Here is a 20,173-nt window from a genome sequence, read left to right on the forward strand (position 1 = left end):
CCTAGGACTGGCCAACTGTCTTGGCCCCCCGCCAGCCACTAAACCCAAAATCAAAAGCTTGGGGGTCTGGTTGGATAGATCTCTCAAATTCCAACACCAAGCAATAAAGTTAGCAGCCACCTGCTTTGGCATCAAAAGATTGATTCGGAAAATGTTACCACTTCTTCCGTTACCTGCTCGGAGAGTCATGGTTCAGGCATTGGTTCTCTCCCGCCTGGACTATGGGAATTCCCTCTACCTGGGTGTTCCTAAATCCACTACAAGGAAACTTCAAGTCATGCAGAACTGCTGAGCCAGGTTGCTACAAAACTCACTCTGCCACGCCTGCTCCTAAAACTCTGTACTGGCTGCCAATAAATGAACGCATAATATTCAAATCACTATGTATAGTTCACAAGACCCTCTGGGTGAAAGGTACCACAATCAATCACTCCCTCATCATTTTCTATTGCCCCTTAAGATGTCTTCGTTCAACCAATCTTTTCTAGCATCAGTCCACAAAATCAAGAGGAGCTGCTCTTTCTCCTATAATGCTGCCAGATTGTGGAACACCCTTCCTCTTCGATCAACAGCCCACCATCTTCCTTTCGGAAGCTTCTGAAGAGCTGACTATTCCAGAATATGTCTTAGAACCCCTAATACTGTCTGCTTGCTGTCACTAGCACTGGGATGCCTGTGGGTAGCTATGCGCTCAACAAATGTTAAATAATAATAATAATAATAATAATAATATTAATAATAATAATAATAAAGGTCTATTGTGGTAAAGGAAAACAAATCTGAGTTTCCACTGAGATGGTTTGCAAAGCAGCTAGCAACTGAAAGTAAATATGCTCGTGTGTATATTTAATTGACTCCAAAAAATGATCTGGCCTAAATTCAGACTGCATTCTTACCAAAGCCAGCATCCACTGGAATGACCCAGTCCCCAGGTTTAAGGTCAAGGACATTACGCCCGACCTCAATGACTTCTCCCATTCCTTCATTCCCACCAACAGCAGGTAATGTTGGCAACAGAGCGTAAGTGCCTGAAAAGAGAAAAAACAACATAAGGAATGTTACTTCACTGCAATACAATCTAAAGTAGAGTCGAATAGAGCTTGTACACTTTTGAATCCTAAAGGCCGGTTTTCATCTAATGGCTCACTCGACTCTGACTCATCCATTAGTTTGTAGCAAGACTCATAGATGAATCATATTTTTGTAAGGCCCAGAATTGAAAAATATGTATCAATACATTTGATATTAAATCTATGTGTAAATCTTTAGCAGGATAAATCAATCAAGATTTTGGAAAGTAGTGTGTGCAGGATGCAGAAGCACAATGGCTTGACTCAGTCTTAGGTCTCAGCCACAAATTTTGCTGTGTGGGCATTGGGTCGGACCCTTGCTCATGATGGCATGACTGTGTTGCCCATCTCATTTCGCTGTTCTTGTGTTGATGTTTTTTCAACTTATCCCTTTGACTGTGCCGCCCAGGAGCTTTCTGCTCTCCAGCGTTTTAATTGGTTCAAGTATCTTTTCACTTTTGTTGTCAGACCTTGATTTGCAAGTGAGGAACTTTTGTGTCCCCTGCCTCTCCGCTCCTGCTTTTTTTTCTCTTTTCAGCCATACCTCTCTTTTTTATTCTACTACCCCGAACCCCACAAAGTGTCTTCTTGTCTTCGGCCAGCTGCTGAGCTATTAGCTGGTGACCATCTTCAAATATTTTTTTTACTATTTCAACATCTCCACCAACGTACGCGCTTAAAGCACAAATGCATGCCCCGCATTTCTGAATATTTTTTAGCACACCTGATGGAGCAAGGTTTCATACATACAGAAACTTGCTTGTATTCAATCCTCTGGAAATAACATGTAACAAATTAACCAACATGTTTTGTGATTACTAATAATTACACCACACAACATTTTATTATCTAGGGAAAGCTTTCCTATGTGCTTTTACTGACAGTAACCCGAGTGTCCTAAAATGGCCGCAGAAAACGCGGGAACCTTTTTGGGCATGCATCTACATCTACGTGGTATGACGTATCTATGGTTTTGGTGGGAATTCTTGCAGCTGCGCATTAGTGACAAAGATGGCCGCTTCAAACCTTACATGCTAATGCATATGCCGTGCCTGAACTGAACCTCATGTGTTCTGCTTAACTTTTGATGCTATAGTTAAAATAAAGTAATGGGGATAGAGTAGAAATAAGTGGTATACAGCGTGCACGCCACAATGCTGGGAATGCACGTTGTGCATTGGCATGCACGAACTGACAGGCACAGCTTGCTGCCTGCCACCTTGTCCATGCCAATACAGGGCGGTACCATGTGCACCTCCCACCACCCCATCATCCTGGGGACCCGCTATGGGCCCCCAACAGCGAAGGTTGCTCTCCACCGGCATCAGATATGGTTGGCGGTGTCTTACAGACACTGCCAACATATTGTAGCAGTTTTCCACTCGGTCTACGTGTTGACCGGCGGAAAAGCGGCAGACAGTCTTCCCGTCCGCCGCGGACCCCCCAGCCATCCTAATGTGGCAGGGTCAATCATGGAAGGATGGCGGGCGATCACCCCCGCCGGGGGCGAGCCACCCACCATCCTAATAGGCCCCTAAATCACTGTACTTCATGCCTCTCTTCCTCTCCGGGTAAAGCTCTGGATTTGGGAAAATGTATTTATAGATACAAAACAGTAGGTGGTGGCATGGCAGAACTGGTTGAGGGGCTTCAAGTTCTGGCGGGCAAGTGTAAACATCTTTATATGTTAACTGTGACATGTGCAAAACAATAACATTTGGCAATTAGTTAGTTTTTAATTAGTAAAACACCACGAAGATGTATTTTCTAACTTTTTTGATGACAAGTTGCACAATAACAGTAGCTTTAAACATAAAACATGTGATTTAACAATGGCAAACCTACCCAAGACAATGCAGGCAGGCAGTACTTTTGTACATATTGCTACTGAGTCCTTCATGTTAACATACTTTACATATTTCACTTGTACACTTTATGCAGGATATTTTCCTTTCATGTCATTTGCACAGTCTTTGCTCACTTTTAACTTAGCTTTATCAAAATCAAAATTGGTGTTTTACAATTAGTTGTCATGTTGACAGGCAGAACACTGCATTATAAGATGTTTGAAAGCCGCTCTCTCTCCATAGGTCCAGAATACCAGTTATATAGTTCCATAAAAACAAAATAAAATTTAGAGGAGAACAAACAAAAAAAGAGGATTTCAACAGCACCATAACACTAAATAGCACCACCTTGCTTATGCACACATGTCAACTGTTTTTCTCTGACAACTGAGTTATTATTTGCAATAAGTTCTAAGAATAATGTATTAAAGACAGAACACAGGAATTCCATTCAAATCTCATTTGAGGGGATTACTGACATGTGTTGCATTCATTATTAATTGACAAGCCCCAAATGTTTCATTTGAAAGATATTAGATTGTCATATAATTTAAAATAGAAAAGGACAGTAACACTTACCGCCTTCAAAAAATATTTCGCTCAGCAGTTTCAAATCTCTTCCTAACTTACTGCGTTTGCAGTTATGAACCTAAATTCTTTTGCTTCCGATTAACAACACTGAAACAGAATCACATAATAGGCAAAGCAAGGAATATGTGCTACCCACCACTGTGTATACTGACACATTAACAGAATTGTTCTCTTTGCGTGGGTCTTGGGTTTGTATCCCCCACTCTGCAAGCATTCAGGAAGTGCCTCAAGACCTGTCTCCTTGGATGATACATAGCTTCACAAAACACCTCACCCTTATCCACCAGTGCCTTGAGACCCTCACAGGGAAGTAGAGCGCTTCTCAAATACCTGATTGATTGATTGAATAAAATGCAAAATGAGTGTTCAGCGGCACAAGAGGCACTCATGTCTAACATGGGTAAAGTGGGCAGAGGAGTGTGCTTGTGCAGGGTACAGCTGTCTTCCTGCAGACCCTGGGCACATAAGGAGGATGATTAGAGCGATTCCTCTATCGCACAACGGAGGAGGATATTAGTTGTGGTGTTTGGTTATGGACGGGGTACATGTGTAGTGGATGAACGTGTCAAAATGACTAAATGTATCAATAATGATGGTGGAATCTCACAAATGCAAGGATGTACATGTCGTTAGGAATTACTGGCGTTCTTTAGGGATGCTTAACTTTTGACAGGCCAACTCTTGGTCCCTGTGCAGGGACAGGCTGGCCATTCACTTATTTTAGTGTTTCCCAAGGAGATAGCATGACAGGTGCTTCTCTCAGCTCTGGAAAGCCAATTCTAGTCAAAGCCTCCTGCGGTGTGTGCATGGTTTGAACATTTTTAGAACTGATTTTGTTTATCCAATTCAGCCCTGCACCTGCTCCATACATGCTTCTTCCACAGTTCGGAAGCCAAACTCCAGCATTTGGATTCATATTTCGAGATAACCTTGTGAAGTCATGAAGTCTCATGACTTATGCCCATGCTCGATTCTGCTTTGCGAAGGTAAGGGCCAGAAGAAATCGAAGTTGAGCTCAGGCAGCTTAGCAATGGCATCTTGGTCTTTGGCACAGCTTTGATTGGCATGCACCTATGATGGATCACAGTTGCTTGCCATGGTAGGTTTCTCATAATGTTTGAATCTGTTTGAGGCCCTGATCTGGGAGAGGACTAGAAACAGGGTATGAATCATAAAGTAATAACTATGAGCATTGTAAGTTAAAATGAGTCAAGATATGAATGGCCACAGGCTTTAAATTGCCAGATGACATAATCAGAAGCACTTACTCTGCTCAGTGGTGGACATCAAACACATTAGACAAGGTTGCTCACCTTCCCTGTGGGCTGCATGTCATCACAGCCATCACACTGTTAGAGAGTATTTAGAGGCTTGTAGACAGAGAACTCTCTCCCTGAGTATTGAGGAAGAGGGGATGGTTTGCAGTTTAGCTGCTATGTTTATAATTGGAGGCCCACTTCAAGCTACCAGACCTGAACTCTTAAGAGTGCCTCTGAAGACTTCCACAACAGAAGGGTTCATTATGATGGCGGGTGGATTGCCACCGCCCGGCCGGCAGTGGCAATGCGCCCGCCATCACTCCGGTCGGCAATCATTACGATTGCCAGTCGGGCAGACATGAGGCATAACATGGTGGCGGTGCCTTCCAGGCACCAACAACCATATTATGTTGACGGGCGGACAAGGAAAGGCTGGCGGAATTTGCTTTGGGGCCCGTTGCGGTCCCCTGCGGGGGTGGGGTGCAGCACAGGTCCCCCCCTTCTTTGCCATGCGTTTGGTGCCTGTCACTTTGTGTGCATGGCAATGCACAGCATGCCTCATTGGCATTGGGGCGGGTGCTGCTTACAGCGCCACCCGCCTCAATGATAATGATGCAGAATGTGACTTCCAGGGTGGCGATCGCATCCTCATTGGCTGCCCGAGACCGCCGCACTGCTGGCGGCTGGTCCCAGCACCGCTAGTCCGCCCGTCATCCTAATAAACCCCATAATATCATGGAAACCAATATCAACTCACCAAAATATTATCAAAATAATATTGGTCACAAAAATATTGCCTTGCAATACTTAGCAAAATACACAAATATCAATGACAAAAATGTCATCATTAAAAATATCTACATTTTTAAATGTGGAACACATAAATATCAAAATGGAAAATATCATCTACTATTTAAATATTGTTATTACATTTTTTATATATTCTCTTTTTTATTGTTGTATTTATTAGGTTATACATTAAAATAAAGTCATGTCCTGCTTCTACAAGTAGGTGATAAGAATAAACCATTACAAAGTATGAATTCTTAAAGCATTCCCATGGGTATATACAGTAAAAGAAGTAATGCAAACCATTTTCAACAAACAGGAGCCAAAGTGATGTCTTTCAGCGTACACTGTAATATAAAATGGCCAGCAAGGGGTTTTGTTTATATGCAATTTCAGCACTGGTTAGGACTTGTTTAGGGGCAATCAAAGTACCAAAACCTGAATTGAATCAGCGGCTGTTCAGTTGAATTTAAAATGAAACGTTCTTTAAATAAGAAGCACAAGATGTTACCACACTAACATCATAGATACAGTAAATGAGTAATAAAACATGAAACCAGGGTTATTTGTTTGTCTGAAAAGTTATTATTTTAAATTCAAGACAAAGAATATTTCCTATAACATATCCAAAAATAAAGTCCAGACTGCTGGAACACAGTATTGGATTGATTTCCACTATCAATCAGGAGAAAATCAAAAGTTGATATAAAACAAACTATGCAGAATTGGACTAAGCAAGTCGACGTTTCGGTCTTATCTTGATCATTCACAAGACCATCATCAGGACGAAGTGATAATATATACAGTTGATGACCCTTTTTTTGATTCAGATTCACGTCACTTTGGAGTATGTGACAGCATCCGCTTCTTCTTCTATGGCGGGCAATGAGCTAAGTCAATTTTAGATAGCAAGCACAAGTCAGTTACGTACTATCCGGATCGTACGTAACTGACGTCCTGTGACTAAAACCTCCAAATAAATGTGAGCGCCTTGGAACAGTGATACAAATTGGACCAATTACCAGAACCTGTTCATTGCAGCACTGCTGTGTGCATAAGTGCTTGCTATCTAAAATTAGTCCAATTCTGCATAGTTTGTTTTATATCAACTTTTGATTTTCTCCTGATTGATAGTGGAAATCAATCCAATACTGTGTTCCAGCAGTCTGGACTTTATTTTTGGATATGTTATAGGAAAAGCAACCGACACCTTAAATATCCAAAGTATATCTATGTATGTACCCTGTCCTATGTTAATGTTCATTTTTTGTACAGAAATATTCTTTGTCTTGAATTTAAAATAATAACTTTTCAGGCAAACAAATAACCCTGGTTTCATGTTTTATTACTCATTTACTGTATCTATGATGTTAGTGTGGTAACATCTTGTGCTTCTTATTTAAAGAACGTTTCATTTTAAATTCAACTGAACAGTCGCTGATTCAATTCAGGTTTTGGTACTTTGATTGCCCCTAAACAAGTCCTAACCAGTGCTGAAATTGCATATAAACAAAACCCCTTGCTGGCCATTTTATATTACATTAAACTCTGCCCGAGCCCGCAAGGGTATATTGGGTTACTCACCTTCTTATACACTGTTTCAGCGTACACAGCAGGCACATTTCCATATCTCCTCTTCTACAATTTGTTTGCCAGGTTGGTTACCAAGGGTGGTCTCATATGTCAGTGACATTTTGGCTAGTAGCATTAACATTTTGCCTGGGTTGTCCACCATGTCAGGGAGTGGGTTCGCGGTCGGGAGAGCCTTCCCAGCAAGATATGTTTGATAAAATCCCCAAAAGTTCTTGGGGCGGCTACGGTGGGGGAGTAGCTCACTATACAGTTCCTTCTGTGTGTTGTAGTACAACATATCTCATGATCACTCCTGTATTGTGGGTGGAGTGCCACACACCCAACGCATTGCTAATCTATGCTTTGCAAATAACACTTCCATTTCAATCAATCTTCTAATTCCTGTTTTTTATTTTCTTAGTATAGCCCAGCAGTGCAATTAACAGATCAGGGAGCATTGGCACCTCAGTGAAGTCACTAAATTTCTGAAATACCTTTTCACAGTACTTGGTGATTATTAGGCATAGCCAGGCTGCGTGCAGGAAATCCGCAGAACGCGCCCTGCACCTCTCACACTCAGCTGTCTCATGCTGCCCATACCGAAACAGCCACCCCGGGGTGTAGTAGACCCTGCAAATATTCAAAGTGAATTAGCCGATGCCGCCCATTTAAGGACACTCAGCGGGTCGCCTCACATCTATGTCTCCAAGTATTGTCATCTATATTCATATCTAGGTCCTTCTGCCACTCCAGTATAGACTTTGTGTAATAGTTCTTACGATAGCCCTGTGTAACCCCATTGATATTGGACACTAGTTTTATAGGTGATTCTGCTTTCATTATGAGTGTGAGTGGAGTTACCTTGGGAGGCTGCGCCATATCTTCGCCCAGTATCTCACGCAGGGTGTGCCTCACCCTATGGTACTGGAACTGCACCAATGTGGTGGCCGCAGTGCCCTCTGGTACTACCTCATCCCACGTACAAGCTTTCCCTTCCAGGAAGTGGTTGCATGCCGCGGTTACACTTATAGTTTGCAGTGCTTTGAGCGCTGCGCGATCTCTACTCATAGGGAGCCAAGCACACCATTCGAGCAGAACCAATGGGGAGTATAGTATGTTACAGGCCTGTCTTTTCACCACGTTATGCCATGCGTCCACTGTATAGTTTATGGACTCTAGAATTCCCGTATGGCGATCTGGGTGCTGAAATAGAATAGAGGGGAGGTCAGAAGGGGCAACCACCACCCTTTCGATGTGTAAGTGTGGAGGGTTTAAAGTCTGATGTAGCCAAAGAAATGCATGTGAGCTCTGTGCTACTCCGTAGTACAAGTTCATATTTGGAGCTCCCAAATCTTCCAAGATACTAAGGTAGGGTAAGGACCTTCCACCGTACTCTCAGTTGCTTTCCCGCCCACACCAATTTAGTCAGTATGGAGGTCATGGTTTTAAAAATGTGTACTAGGAGGACCATCGAGATATTTAAAAATAAAAAGAGAAACCTCTGGAGTATCACCATTTTCATCAGCGATATCCGCCCCAGGAGCGAGATAGGCAATTGTATCCATTAATCAAAGTCCTCTTCTAGTTTAGTGACTGCCCTCCTTGAAAACTGTCTCCGGGTCAGTAGGGATTTGTATGCCCAGATAGCGAACCAGATCTGTGGTCCAAGTTAAGGGGAAATCTAGCTCAAACAGAGTGGTGGATGGTGTCAGGGGGAAGATTATTTATTCTTATCCCTTGTTAAACCGGAAAGTTCCCTAAATCGAACAACTTCCCTGAGCACCAGGGATAGGTTGACCTCCGGGTTCCTAATGCAGAGCAGCATATGATGACACTATCAAGTTATAGGATGGAAAGCGGAGCCCTCAAAATCCATGGTATTCCCTGAGGGTGCACGCAAGGGGTTCTGCTACTATAGCGTATAGAAGGGATGACAGCGGGCGTCCTTTGCTATTGCCCCTAGAGATTTTTACTGTGGCCGTAACCATATCTCCCAGGCGTATTCTAGCAGTAGGCAAATTATACAGTACTGCAACTAATTTCAAGAACACAGCACCCACCCCCATTCTTTCCAATACTGCATGCATAAATGGCCATTCTACCGAATCAAATGCTTTTTCTGCATCTAAAATTACAGCAGTTGCTTTGACCTCCGGATTCACATGCTGGGGTGTGCCAAAGAAGGTGCGCAGGTTGTACAATAGGTTACAACCCGGGACAAACTCTGCCTGTTCTGTGCTGGCCAGACTCGGGACCAGGGGAGCAAGATGGTTAGCTAAAATGTTGGCATATATTTTGGTTTCCATGTTCAGTAGCGACAGTGGGGGGAAAGAGGAACACTCCTCTGGGGGCTTCCGGGCTTAAGTATAGTGACTATCATGGCTTCTCTCATTGATGGGGCCATGATAGCAAAGCTTTTCAAACAATGTTACTAAGTGTGGAGTAGGGAGATCTTTAAATTGTTTATAGAAGGCCACTGTTAAGCCTTCTTGCCCCGGGGCACTTAAAGATCGCATATGGCATAAAGCCTCATTTATTTCCCAGGTCTCTAGCGGCCTCATCAGGTACTCTTGTTGGTTATTCGTGAGCCAGGGTAATTTCATGTGCTCTAAATAGTCGTGGATCGCGTTCTGTTCTGCATGGGGATGGGAGCGATAAAGGGATTCGTAGTACTGCCTAAAGTGGTTGGCCATGCATTCAGGATCTACCAACATCTCTCACTCCTCTGACCGAATTGCCATAATTGTTGATGCCTCTCTCTGGTGCCTCAACAGCGCCGCAAGTGTAGCTCCCGGCCGTTCTCCCTCCCCATAGCTTCTCGCGACCGCTTATTTTCCCATAAGCTGAACTTCGCTATCAGCAGCCTCCTGATATTCGGCGAGCATTATTTGCAATTCGTCGTCCCCTCCACCGCCCCATCTCGACACAGTACTGTTTCCAACTCAGACAGATGTTTGGTCAGGGGGTCTAGCCTGCTCCTAATTGCACAAAGCACCCCAGAGTGCTTTGCTATAGCAGTGCCCATAATGTATACCTTAAATGTTAACCATACTGTGGAAAACTGCGAAACCGATCCTATCAATTTGCAAAAAAATCTTCAAGTGCCTCAGCCATCTCATCTTTGAAAGCAGTGTCAAGTAGCGAATATGGGGGAAACCTCCAAGTGAACGGGGGCCGCTTCTGGGGACTACGTAGAACCAAGCGTATGGGAGCATGATCTGACAGGGTTCGTGGGTAAACCCTACAGTCTCTGACCTCCGAATACATTTCTCACAACAATAACCAATAATCTATTATTATGTGGAAACCATGTGGAGCAGAATTGTGTGTGTACAACCCTTGCCCCGGAAATTGTGCCCTCCAGACATTCACCATATCTAGTCATATTGTTGTGTCCGTGATAAGTTTTGCTGAGGACGAAGTGGGATACTCTGGGCCCCCGGAGCGGTCCAGCTTTGGGTCTAAGATGCAATTAAAATCACCTCTCACTAACAGCGGAAGCACTGCATCGACACCTGGGGATGTGAAAGGGAATGGTAGAAGTGAGGGTTATCATATTTGGGTCCTTACATGTTGATTATCAGTAAGTCTAGTCCCTTCCCCCTGCACCAGGAAATGGTGAACCGCCCCTCTGCATCAGCCACGCACAGGTCAATCTTAAGTCCTGATTTTGGGTTAAACATCATGAGCACCTCTCTGGTGTTGGGAGTGAACCCCGAAGCATGAAACGAGTCTTGCAACACTCTTTGCGTTAACATTGTGCTATCCATGGGCAAATGAGTTTCTTGCTGTAGGGCTATATCTATAGAGAGTCGTTTAAGGTAAGCAATGACATTCCGCACATTGCGTTGATTATTAAGGCCTCAGACATTCCATGTTTAGAATCTAATTGTCTGTCATTCCTGCTGTGGGCTCCTCTCGGCAGGCGTATCTCCACTGTTTCGCCACGCAGCCAAGTCAGAACAGTGTGGTTCGATTCCGGAGGGCCTCCGACTCTCCAGGCACCCAATGGCGTAGCAGAGCTCAGCTAGCATGCAGCCATCTTGTTGTGCCGGCAAGCTCCGCCCCTACTATTTAAATATTTACAAAATATCAAAAATATTGAATATCACAATCTCAACTACAATATCATAGTGAAATATAAAGAATATATTAAATCATACTCTAGATTTTTTTTAAATATGATAAGTATAAGAATAATAATAAAGTACACAGAAAATTATAATGTATTAAAGTGGCAAACATAAAAGTATTTGTGTGTATGTATTACCTATGGAATCATGGAAGTTTTTTTGTGTGCTACTCCTTTGTCCCAGATCCATGATTGTTTTAAACAGGAGTACTAAATATATGTAAGCATAATATAAAACATTAGGACTGTGAAGAGTTACGATACATCCTATGTTGTGATTCTTAAAGAAGTCATACTCGTTATAGTCTGTAGATATCAGATCACTGGAAAATCAATTTTTTATTATCTTTCTGTTTATAGCACTTGACACTTCATAGACCTAATATCACAATGAGAATTTTATTATCATTATTTATGTATAAACAGAATTATAAAACTAACAATGTATGTCTCATAGCTGTAATATATACTCGCTATGACCCTAATCTTAACATACAAATTTAAGTATAGGTAAGCTTACAGACTATAGCACTTTAAAATCATATTACTGTTCATATAGACATAAAGAATGAGATCTAGTCAAAGGTAAGATTAAACAATGTGATCCAGTTGTGATTAAGTTTACAGCACATAGCACTTGCACTTCTATATTCAGATATTCAGATACATATATGCTAACAACGCTTATTGACATTGGTATGGAACTGAATTTCTAAATGGACATCCAGATCATATTTAGGACAAGATAGGCTTTGGACATTCAGGAAATATCAGAATAGTGAGGACAACATATGGCATTGTGTTTTTTCAATTTATATACTGTTATGAATTTTACAATTGAATGCATTCTTCTCATGCACTGTTTTGGGCTTGCCATGACACTAGATAGCACCGAAGGAAAACTCAAATCATACTCTTATGACCCTGCATGACAGCCATGGCCGATACTCATGCTATTTTTGACAACCACTCAAATTCTCTCACTGCTCGAATATTGTATATTGATTGATTTCTCTTCTCTTTTTGCTATGAAATGATTTTTTAAATTTTAGTACTCCATCTGTCAAAATTAGATAGTCAGTGACTGTAGATTAGATCATTATTTTAATACAACCACGTTACATACAGGTACTTTACCGTAACTAGACATTTCAAATTTGAATTACAGTATGCTTCTCAAATTTATATTAACTAGTGTGGTGGAGTATGGAGAATAATTTAAAGAAAAATTCATTGAAAAGACCTTATGAATTTTGCCTATTTTCCCTATCTGTGCAATGGGTAATAATGTTTTAAATGTTAAATATATGTGTTGAAGGCTCCCGCCGAAACAGGCAGGTCCCTTGTTGAACTGTTAGTGGACTAAGAAAATGGAATAAAAGGCCTACTCACAATCTGCTACTGCCTGGCTGTGCTGCTTCTTTTCTACACCCTCAGATCGAGGGGGCTGTTGGTAAAAGGATTTCGTAATATATATATATATTCACTAAAAAAACAATAGGTTGCAGGCACGTTATAGTTAGAAATTAGCATTTAAAAAACCTTTGAAATTCACTGAAAAAAACTTAGGTTTCAAGGACATTATAGTTAGTTAGACATTTCACTCGTACAAAACCATAGAAATTTGGGTGTTATAGTAAGTTCAGCTAACTATAACTCATGCCCGCTATGAACTGCTGATGACGTCACATAATACATCATTCATGATATGGTCAGTGATATCACTGATGACATAACTGATGACATCTCAAATTACATCACTGATGACATCATCCAGTGACTGAGTTTCTTTAAAGTTTAAATATGTATTATATATATGACAAGGTGGATTTTATAATGAGTGGGTGTATAAGTGTCTGGATGGAGGATTTAGTAGGTACCTGACTGACTGTTTAAGTGAGTGATTACATGTGTCTTACTGAATGCATGGGTTAGTGACTAAACTGTGCGAATGTCTGTATCAGTCTGTCTGTTGTTGTATAAGCTGCTGCATGGGTTGGTCAGTAGCTACACGAGTGTCTATATATGTTATCGATTGGTTGACTGAGTATCTGTATGGGTGCCTGAGTGTGTGTGTGGGTGGGATGGAGGTGTGTCACTCTGTGCATAGATGCTTCAGTGGTTGTTTCACTGGGTGTATGGGTTCAAGAGTGCATGTGGAAACAGATGTATGGGTGGGTAAATGTGTGTATGGGTGTGTTGGTGAGTGAATGGATGTATGTCAGTGGTACATAAACAAGTATCTAAGTGATGTGGTGTGTGTATAACTGTGTAGGTCAGTAAATGGAAGTGTGATTGATTCTTTGCATGACTGACTAGGTGTGTGAGTAACTCGGTGTGTGAGTGTCTGTATAGGTGTATGAGTGCATATGATAGTGTTGCATTGATGAGTGACTGCAGGTATGAGTGATTCTATGGGTAAATGAGTGGATATATGTGTAGACCTAGGAATCAGTGAGTGCGTATGTAGTAACTGGTATTGTTTTTGAAAATGGTATTCTGTAGTTTACTGTGGATGTATCAAAGGTTATATTAGAGTGTGAGGAGGTGCATTAGATTTTCACGTGGATAATGTCATCAGTGATGTCATCAGTAATGTCATTTGAGATGTCATCAGTGATATCACTGACCATGTATTGAATGATGTAATATGTGACGTCATCAGCAGTGCATTGCGGGGGTGCGCGTTATAGTTAGCTGCACTAACTATAACGGTCAAATTTCTATGGTTTTGTTAGTGAAATATCCAACTAACTATGACGTCCCTGAAACCTATGGTTTTTTCAGTGACAGAGAGGAGGCTCTCAGGCAATTAGATTGCAGATATAATCTCAGGATAGGTACCAAAGAGCCGATAGGCATAAATATTAAGGAGGAAATGTATACTTTTCTGTAAAACAGTGCTTTTTTGACGTTATTCCCTGTGAATTTGTAGAGACCAATAGCTTACTTCTGTGCTGCTTTTGTAAATCTGTTTACATCTTATTATAATGATTGTATTGGTTTTAATATGTTTTTCTGCTTCCAGGAAAATGTTCTGATATTATGATTGTTTCCTTCTGTTCCAGGTTGTCCAGGAGGAACACTGTGGTGTGACAGCAAAAAAGCTAGGATATCTATTCTTTTATTTTTGATTTTTCATTTCATATAACCATGATATTTGGCAACATTTTTACTTATCTTGTTGATACTATTGCTCCACAGTAATTTTGATTTCAAATGCGCTACCCAATGGGGCTCAATGGACTATAGCACTTTATCAGTTTTTCACATGTGGTCAAATCCCAGTTTATCAATATTCCAGTATGGACATTCTTGCAACTAGAAAGAAACACTTGTTTGAATTATACACAATAGAAATATGATGCCCTTTGAGGCATTATATTGTCAAAATGTGGGTGCTATTTGATTTTGATTTTTAATTGAAATTTTTAGATTCTTTGTTAATATTGGAATAAGTCCACTAGGGCTGTATTATGTATATTTTCATTCGGCGTTGTTTATCTGAATTGTCAAAATTCATGATGTTTGGTTGCAGACAAACGCAATGGACTAAGCCCAATTGGGCTATACTCATAGTGATTTTAGTTAATTTGTTCCATACATTCTTTCAAATGGATACCATGGTAATGATAATATCTGATTTGTTTGCAATATCTAGTCAATTTTGGTTCAACCTATTGTACACAACAAAGGGAATGTGAAATGTCTGCACAATTTAAATCAGTTAATTTCAATTTATTTTCATGATGAAAGAATATGGTACAAGACAGACAAATTTGTTGTTGAAATTGTATCGGAGTGGCATTGAATTGAAATGCCTCTTTCTATGTTTATGATTTGCACAACGTTATTTAACCTTTTCCTGGAAAACACACTAATGTCGTGAGCAAGGCTGTCCAAGTCGAAACACATAGATATTTGTCTGCCTACATGCCACCTGCAATAAAGAAAGCTTCAGTTCCCACGGAGTGCAGTCTCCTGAGTCATTTCTCTCCTGGGAGCAGATTATATATATATATATATATATATATATATATATATATATATATATATATATATATATATATATATATATATATATATATATATATATATATATATATATTCACAGAAAAAACCATAGGTTTTACACACGTTATAGTTAGGAAGTAGCATTTAAAAAACCTATGAAATTCACTGAAAAAACCATAGGTTTGACACATGTTATAGTTAGCTGGAAATTTTACTGACATAAAACCAATGAAATTCCACGTTATAGTTAGTTGGACTCACTATAACTTGTGCGTGCAATTACTGAATTACTTGTTGTAACTGATATGGGTATCTGCATTTTTTTTTAAATTTCAGTTTCTATTTTTGAATATGTGTTTCAAGGGTTACATTACAGTGAAAGGAGGTCTGTCACTATGTCACAAGGATGGTGTCATCAGTGATGTCACTGACCATGTCATGAGTGATGTAATATGTGACGTCATCAGCAGTGCATTGCACGCTCAAGTTATAGTGAGTCCAACTAACTATAACGTGGAATTTCATTGGTTTTATGTCAGTAAAATTTCCAGCTAACTATAACATGTGTCAAACCTATGGTTTTTTCAGTGAATTTCATAGGTTTTTTAAATGCTACTTCCTAACTATAACGTGTGTAAAACCTATGGTTTTTCCTGTGAATTTCATTGGTTTTTAAAATGCTAATTCAGAAAAATGTCGTGTATGCAACCTATACTTTTGGCAATAAAGTTCTGGCAATATTTTTTTCGAAAACAAGCCGTTTTCTTCACTGTTCAAGTTGCATAGAGACTCCTTGTAAAGCAATACAGAATTCGAAAGTCTGTACCTTGCCTTTTTTTAAACACATTAAAATTTGTCTGTAAATAAAAATAGCCTTACTAAACTTTCGTGCGCGACCCGGTGTGCGCACTCTCGGCAACAGTTGTCAATAAAATGGATATCGCATTTCCAGGCTTTCGTGCGCGACCGAGTGCGCGCACAGGCCTATATATTTCGTAAAAACCTTGCGATTTGAACTTATTGAATTTCTTCATACACCCCTCAAAGAACTTATAGTACGTCAAAGAGACTGTACCTAGACTTCTTTTTTATTCTTATGAAACTTTTCAGTAAATGGAGCCGAATGTCTTTTTAAACTTTCGTGCGTTACCGGATGTACACACCTTGGTATTTTTTTTAGAAATATAAAACGTTTCATACTTTAACAATTGTGTGCTTAAATCCAGCTCAGAAGATATACAAAATCAGGATGGTAGTTGGTTCAACCCGGACCGTTTATTAGAGGTAGATCGTCCGACTCCACCGGAAGACACCCCTAATAAAAAGGACATATATATAAAATGCGGACTAGCCGCTGTATCGTGCTAGCAAACTATAACATATAAATCGTTAGAAAAAACAAAAGGAATCAAGCAAAATCAGTAGGCCACTGATGAGATCTTTTTTTGACCTCGCTAAAATAGAAAAATTAGGAACAACCCCTCATGAGAAATATGAAACTAGTGAGAGAAACCGAGCTCGACGCCATGATGGCTGCAAGACAGCTCGGCTCCGCCGCCCACCCCTCCCAAAATAACGACAAATATTATAAAGATACACAACACATCAGCAAAGTAACAGGGTAAAACGTTTTATTAAATAACTATTTACATGGCAGCCTACTGCAACATGAAAACAACACTTTCAATTGGTTCTTAATAGTTTCAATTCTGGAATTACACGCAGCACTCCACCCACTTCCCTCACTATCTTTTCTACTCTCAAGAGACAACAACGTCCTACATCTTTCGGAAGACTTTGGTGAAATGGCTACCGTATCTCATTCATCTTCCGAATCTGACCAAAATGATCGACTACCTTTAATAAGAAAAAATAAATCTTTCATCTGGCAATTTTTCACTTATCCTGAAGATCAAAAGAAAGTGAATGCACCAAAAGTAACCTGCACGATATGTGACTTGGTTCTCTCAAGAAGAAATCCAGCAAAAAAATATTTATTTTCCATACATACCATGGTGCGGCATGTCAAACAAGTGCACCCTCTGCAATTTGCAGAGGCAACGACAAGAGCCCTGGCCACGCTATTACCATTAGAGGTGGCCAGCACATCTTCTGATCGACGACCTGTATCTCCATGGAGTGCAGAGATGGACTTCAGATATTTAACTATATATGGTCTATAACCTATGGTTTTTTCAGTGATTTTCTTTGGTTTTTTAATAGCAAATATCAAAAGCTTTTTTGTGGAAAATGACTAAAATTAAGTATACATAAGCGGCGTTCATTTATGTTCACCACAGCCATTGTTAAAAGTAAAGTGAAAGTCGCGAAACAGTGGCCACGCCATCTAGTCCCTTTTAGGCCCCATCATGCACGTAAGTAACAGCCATTTTCTGTGTAATGGCCTCTCTGCCCACTGCCAATAGCCTATGATTGTTCGAAATTGGTTCTCTTTGGGTCATTCTCTGTTCACAAATAAGCATAAAGTCGCAATACTCTATTTAGTTTTTGCAGATAGTGAAGGATAGGTAGTGCACACTTTTGTCCCCTTTGTAACCCGTCATGCCTATCTCTGCCCCGTTTGTTGGTAGTTGGTTCAACCCGGACCGTTTATTAGAGGTAGATCGTCCGACTCCACCGGAGGACCCCCCTAATAAAAAGGACATATATATAAAATGCGGACTATCCGCTGTATCGTGCTAGCAAACTATAACATATAAATCGTTAGAAAAAACATGAAACTAGAGAGAGGAACCGAGCTCGACGCCATGATGGCTGCAAGACAGCTCGGCTCCGCCACCCACCCCGCCCAAAATAACGACAAACACTATGCAAATATTATAAATATATACAACACACCAGCAAAGTAACAGGATAAAACGTTTTATTAAATAACTATTTACATGGAACCTACTGCAACATGAAAACAACACTTCTAATTGCTTCTTAGTAGTTTCAATTCTGAAATTGAACACCCAGTACATCCAGAGGTCATGTCCGACAAGTTGTGTGGGGGGATGCCTTGCTAATGCCGCCACCCCCACCACCTTCTGTAGGAAGGACTCTGGATATCCTTGGTCCCTGAGAGGCTTCGATGTCCCTGCCTTGCACAAATGTCATAAGTTCTGGATGTTGAGAGCCATACTTCAGGGTCCGACAAGTTGTGTGGGGGGATGCCTTGCTAATTCCGCCACCCCCACCACCTTCTGTAGGAAGGACTCTGGATATACTTGGTCCCTGAGAGGCTTCGATGTCCCTGCCTTGCACAAATGTCATAAGTTCTGAATGTTGAGTGCATTACTTCAGGGTCCAAGAAACACGGACTCGGAGGGGGCGCTTGGCTCCTGCCCCCTCTCCAAGTCTTGTTCCCCTGGTATGGCCTAAGATCGCCCCCAACATAGGCGGCCGGCTCCCGGGGTCAGGCGGAACTTCTTGCCTTTTGATGCCTCTTCCATTCTGGACCTTGTCCCACAATCCATTTGACCTGAAGACACGTCCTGCGGTGCCCTGGTCCAACCATCACATTTACACCGTCTCACCCGCCATCCGGCTGAATTGCACCCACTCTTCCGATACAGCGACAGGCGGCTGCCACGGAGTTCAGGAAATGGCAGTCGGCTCCACAGACTTGGGCCTGGCCTGCAAGGATGGCTCTGGGCAACCCTGGAACTCGAACGCTTGACTGCTAGGGCATGAGCCCCATTCCCAAAAGCGTCCCGTCAGCCTTGAAGATTCTACAAGAGTCACCGAGGCCCCCGACTCCTGCAGACTTCCGGTGGGGAGCGACTGCCATGATTGCTCGCGGAATGGCCACGACGTAGCCACGGGGTGCTCTCATGCTGACGCCAGCTTCAGTCTGAAACATCCAGAAACACTGTAGACTACCAATTCGATCAGTTCCGGTGGAGCCCCAACGACGTATCGCGTTCTTGCGTAATCCGTCATATGACGCGCCGCGTTAGCGCACCCGGAAGTGCTCCGGTGCGCGAGGCGCGAAGCGCAGCTTCCCGGAAGCAATGCGGAGCGCGTAACGTAAGCAATTACATTTCAGTTGGTTCTCCCTCACAATATTTTCAATGTCACATAAAAGTCACCCATCACCCACTGCCATCTCTGGCTGTTTCCATGGTAACACCTCATTCTGCACCTGGCTGAAGGCACAGGTCAAAAGTTCATATCTCAACGTTCTACAGCAAAGTAACAACACTGTTTTCCCTCCAGAAACACCTGCCAATCCACAGCTCTGTTACATGTCTTTTTTTTTCACACCCAATAGTACTTTTCGTTTAACATAAACATTAACATGCAACGTACTGTTCAATCTCCACTTCTTACAATCAACCAATCATTTTTATTTTTTAAACCACACCCAGCCTCTTCCTTTTTCTTTATTTAGAATTTCAACTTCTAACTACCATTCCACTTCCAGAACCGATCGGAGGACGACTACAAATCCCTTGAAAATGAAGGTCTGGCTAATAGGACACAGTTATATTCACTGGAGTGAAAAATATGCAGTAAGCAGACGAATTTGCAACCTCAGCTTACCAAATGTACACATAACATGGATTTCCAAAAGAGGATTGAAATGTCACCAATTGATTCCATTGGTGAAAACTTTTATGCATCTCCCAGAACCAGACCTTATAATTGTGCACTGTGGTGGGAACGATCTAGGCACAATCACTGAGGTAGGTCTGGAAATGCTTCTAAAAGACACCTTTCGACAATTGATGACACTTTTTCCTCGATCTGCCTTGGTATATTCCAATATATGCCAAAGACAGAAATAGAATTGGTCCAATCACCATTGTGCACAATTTGAGAAAGCAAGGAGACATGTAAATAAATCTGTTTCTGCGTTCCTCAGAGATTATAGCATGGGTTCTATTTACCACA

At 41.3% G+C, this 20,173-nt stretch overlaps 1 protein-coding gene across 1 annotated transcript in view; it reads right to left on the reverse strand.

Moving 5' to 3' along the window:
* LOC147708257 (enoyl-[acyl-carrier-protein] reductase, mitochondrial-like) overlaps positions 1-20,173 on the reverse strand; it is a 544,978-nt gene that overhangs the window by 358,744 nt on the left and 166,061 nt on the right. The window contains exon 3 of the mRNA XM_086925328.1: positions 897-1,028. Within this exon, the coding sequence (XP_086781454.1) occupies positions 897-1,028 (132 nt within the window). The remainder of the gene's footprint in view (positions 1-896; positions 1,029-20,173) is intronic.

This window comes from Lissotriton vulgaris, chromosome 6 (assembly GCF_964263255.1).
Source record: "Lissotriton vulgaris chromosome 6, aLisVul1.2, whole genome shotgun sequence".
Taxonomy (NCBI): domain Eukaryota; kingdom Metazoa; phylum Chordata; class Amphibia; order Caudata; family Salamandridae; genus Lissotriton; species Lissotriton vulgaris.